Here is a 4,630-nt window from a genome sequence, read left to right on the forward strand (position 1 = left end):
AATAGTATGAGCGGTGTGGCATTTAATGTAAATAATATTTTAAAAAATTAAATTAATTAAAAAATTTTAAGTTTTGCGTGAACCAATTTTACAGCTACTTTAAATATATGTATTGATAAAATATGAGACATGAATCATCCATGCAAATTATTTAATACGTTGATGTTCCTCTCACTTATACATATTTTCTATGTTTACCTCACATAAGTTTCTAAAAATTAAGATTTATGTTACTAAAAGAAAGTATGTAAAAGGTAAATATTACCCAAGACAATTTATTTATATGCTATTATTTATTAAATAATAATATATTAACTATTTGTATAATATTTTTTTATATATATATATATATATATGTAATTTCAAATTTTAAGTGGAAAATATGAAAATAAAACGATATTATAATAAAAATAAATTACAAAATTAAATAATACTTTCAACCTTGGGAGGATATTTTTAAATATTGTTTTTTGAATTAATTAATAAAATAGGTATTTCTATGATTATTTACCAAAATAGACATTTTTTATTTTTTTAATATTAATTTTTTTTAATAGTTGTGGTTTTCCACTAGTTTTTTTAAAATTTTATTTTTTTAAAAAAAAACTGCAGGGCACACTAGTTTTTTAATATTAATTTTTTTTAAAAAAAATTGCGATAGGCCCTACAAATTTTTTTAAATCAAAAATAATTTTACACTAAAGCCCTTATAATTTCATAAAATATTTTATAACTAGTTTTATTCCCACTTCTACTTTCACTAATTTTAACAAATAAAAATTATGGGTAATATTTTGTCAAAATTTTAAAAGATAAAACTTGTTATAATTAAAACTTTTTTATATACATAAAAATTAAAATTATCTCTAATATTAAAATAGTCAAAGATGTAATTGTTTGGTTGGTGGCCAATTTTTTTTAATTTCAAAGATGATTTTTTTTAATTTCAAAGATGTAATTGTTTGGTTGGTGGCCAATTTTTTTTAATTTTACTATAAAATTAAAAAACTAATAATGTCATTGTTGAGATTCAAAACAAATTATAAACAAATTATAAACAAACTAATAATAAGTATCTTATCCACCACTCTATATTTTATTTATAATTTATTTTAAACAAATATATATATATATATAACAAAAATCACAAATTAAGGTTTTTTTAAAAAATTTATCTTAAAACAAAAATATAATTGTTAACCGATTAAAAATTTTGAGACAACTCCAAATAATTTTAAAATAACTTATAAAAAAAAAGAGGACGGAGGGATTGTACTTAATTTATTTCTCCATCGAATTAAGTTGTTTATCTTTATGAGTATAATAAAAATTAAAACTTATATAGTTCTCTTACTTTGATTCGTAGTTGCCACTTACTAACTATTTATTACTATTCAAGTATGTCTCCACCTTAACTTAATTATCAAACTTTAGAGGATAATATTATTATGCTGAACATATTGTTAGTGATAATAATACAAAATAAAAATAAATAATAAATAAAAAAATCACTAACATCAAAATTTACCTTTTTTTAAATTAAACTTAAAGAATATTTAGATTCATCCGTTAAAATTTATAATTTAATGTTTAGTTGTGACAATTGGGAACTTGTTGTGTTAAATATGTTTTCATTTGTATTTAATATTTACAATAATTAAGGATAACCCCTAACCGGGCCCGCTACAGTGCGGACCAGTTACTGGATTCTTGAACCGGAGGGCTCCCACGGGCCGGTTCATGGCGAGCCGGGCCAAAAATTGGCCCGTGCCCCCCTTTATGTCTACTCTACTCTAACAATTACATCTTTGACTATCTAATATTGGAGATAATTTTAATTTTATGTATACAAAAAGTTTTTAACCACAATAATTTTTAACTTTTAAAATTTTGACCGAATATTACCCTTAATTTTTATCTGTTAGAATTAGTGAAAGTAAAAGTGAGAATTAAACTAGTTATACAAAATTTTATGAAATTATAAGGGCTTTTAAGTAAAATTGGTTTTAATTTAAAAAAAAACTAGTAGGACTCATGGTAGTTTTAAATTTTAATATTAGAAACCTAATGAGATCTGCAATTTTTAAAAAAAAATAAAATTTTAATACTAAAAAAACTAGTGAACTCACATCTATTAAAAAAAGTATAATATCCGAATTGGTCCATCTATTTTTCTCTCTTTCCTTTTGGTTCCTTTACTTTTCTCTCTTCTCTTTTGGTCCCTCTACCCAGAAATGCTCCCAAGTATTTTCTTTTCTCTTGAAAATGATCTTATTTAGTCCCTTCTACTCTAAAATAGGCCAATTATTGGCTGTATTTTCAAGAGTAGAGGGACTAAGTCGAAAGAGATTAAGGATAGAGGACTAAATTGGATAATTTTTCAAGAGTAGAGTGATTAGTGGGCGCATTTCAGAGTATAGGGACATAAAAGGCGGAGAGAGAAAAATAGAAGGACCAATTCAATTATTATACCTTAAAAAAATAAATTTTAATATTAAAAAAAACAGCCACCTTGGGGCACGAATCCAGTAATGTTCAATTATATTAACACAGTCTCCCAAATAACATCGACAGCAATTAGCTTTTGTTCCATCATCCAATAAAGCTTTCACATTATTATACCCGGATAATTACCTATAGGCGTAGGATATGGCAAACCATGTTTAGACAAAGCAAAGATAAAACAAATTGCTCTTTTACCTCTGTTTAAGTAAATTTTTTTTTGAAAATATTAAATGTAAAAAACAAAATAAAGAAGAAAAGATAATCTATATGTATAAGAAGAATATATTTCCATGATTTAATATTTTATTTTTTTACTTATATTTTTAAATTTCAATAAGACAGAAAATACTTACAAATTATTATTATTATTTTTTTAAGATTTTGAGGTAATTTGACGTGTGCAATCTGCAGATGAGAATTTAATGACTGTCATAAGTCGAGAACTTTATTTTAAAAAAAAATAGAAACACATCTTACAAACAGTGGATATTATTATCATAAAATGATATTACAGAAACACATATCTGCTTTTATTTTTTCTTTTTAGTAAATCAAGATGATAAAAATGTCTTGGTTTAGAAAACTAAAAGTTTCGTCCACAAAAAAGAAAGGACTAAAATTTGAATTCACCCAACAAAGATTTATATTACCACAAAAATAATCTCCTAGCAAAAACTATACAGACGCTGAAAATTCTTGACACCGTGCATCTACCACCATCTTCTTTGGCAGTAACACCACCCACTCTAACTAACACCCAAACTATTCAACCTTATTACCTGATTAACAAAACCAAACCCCCAAAAAGATTAAAAACAAACCAAAACAACAAATAATAATAATAATAATTCTAAACTCTAAGCAAATAGATACTGAGTTCAGGACCACCATTTCCATCAGGATTCATCATATAGAAAGCCTCAGAATCCTTTGAACCAATAACACGCTCAAACCTGGCTCTCATATACATCATCTCACCGTCTGGGTCTTGCGCATCCCCCGGCAACACTCCCGCCCCCATCGACACATTCTCCACCGCTTTCAGCACCTTCAAGTGCTCCGTTCCACACTCCCTCCGCACAGCATACCCACACTTTTTCCCATTACAGTACGCGCGCCACAACGGCTCCTCCAGTAGCCTCTTGCCTGAACCCGGCCCAGCGCTGCGGCGCTCGCACTCCAGCGCGATGCGCACTAGCCCGGACGCCATCTCTCGGACAAGCGTGCTCGTGGGCGTGGCCAACTCGATGAGCGCAGCAGGTGACGAGCGTGAGTCTGTTTGAAAGGCGAAATGGACGTGGCCACGGCGTCGACCGAAGAGAGTGCCTGTCACTCTCGGACCGAGACCGGCCGAGCGGCTACGCCGAGCTGCAATTGCCGCGGTGAGAGCTGACCGAAACCTGGAGATGGATGAAACTGGACGTTGGCGTCTTTTATTCCCATCCTCCACCAGTTCATCATCACCAATGTTGTTATCTCCGCTGCTAACTTTTTCAATCTTGTTCATTATCCATTGGAAGTGTCTTCTTGAAGAGGAGTCATGAGGAGTTCTTGCCATGATAGTCCTCATTGTTGAGTTGAGAACTTGAGTAGGAATGAGAAGTGAGAACAAAGGTAAAAGAGAACAAAATTGGAGAAGGAATGAGGCAGGGGAGTAAAGAGTAAAGACAAGGGGGAGATTAGGGATGGGAGATTTGATAGATGCTCTTTGTCCACTTTTGTTGCTTTGGGGGCTCATTTATTCCATGCTTCTAGTCCTTTTTGTCAGCCACTGGTACTATCAAATTTTTATTAATGGTGGGGTGGGGTCACTATGCACCTGACAAAGTCACAAAAGGAAAGGGGGGGTGACCAGACCCACCAAACTCTTGACAATGAAACGCCAATAATAATAAAATCCTTTGTAGGTTTTATTTGTACCAAAAAAAATAATAATAAGTAATTTAGGTGATTTGTTGGTAAACCTCTTTTGTTCCTTAAAAACAAGCAATTTTAGTGGAGTATATCCAACTAGGTGCAAATAAAACATTTGTGGACGGAAATCAATTGAAATTCAAGTAGGTCAATACTTGAAATTTTTCTTTTTTCTAGGACTTCTAAAATTATATATTCTTTAACATTGATG

General features: G+C 30.3%; 1 protein-coding gene across 1 annotated transcript; it reads right to left on the reverse strand.

Moving 5' to 3' along the window:
- Positions 1-3,313: 3,313 nt before the first annotated feature.
- Positions 3,314-4,260, reverse strand: LOC120251686 (protein MIZU-KUSSEI 1-like). Its single transcript, XM_039260301.1, has one exon. It carries the CDS (start codon positions 4,241-4,243, stop codon positions 3,356-3,358), a length of 888 nt encoding a protein of 295 aa, XP_039116235.1. The 5' UTR covers positions 4,244-4,260; the 3' UTR covers positions 3,314-3,355.
- Positions 4,261-4,630: the final 370 nt, after the last annotated feature.

Source organism: Dioscorea cayenensis, chromosome 20, assembly GCF_009730915.1.
Source record: "Dioscorea cayenensis subsp. rotundata cultivar TDr96_F1 chromosome 20, TDr96_F1_v2_PseudoChromosome.rev07_lg8_w22 25.fasta, whole genome shotgun sequence".
Taxonomy (NCBI): domain Eukaryota; kingdom Viridiplantae; phylum Streptophyta; class Magnoliopsida; order Dioscoreales; family Dioscoreaceae; genus Dioscorea; species Dioscorea cayenensis.

What these genes read in the sequence shown, in the direction of transcription:
- LOC120251686 (XM_039260301.1), bottom strand. Translation starts at nt 4,243, where the DNA reads ATGAGCCCCCAAAGCAACAAAAGTGGACAAAGAGCATCTATCAAATCT.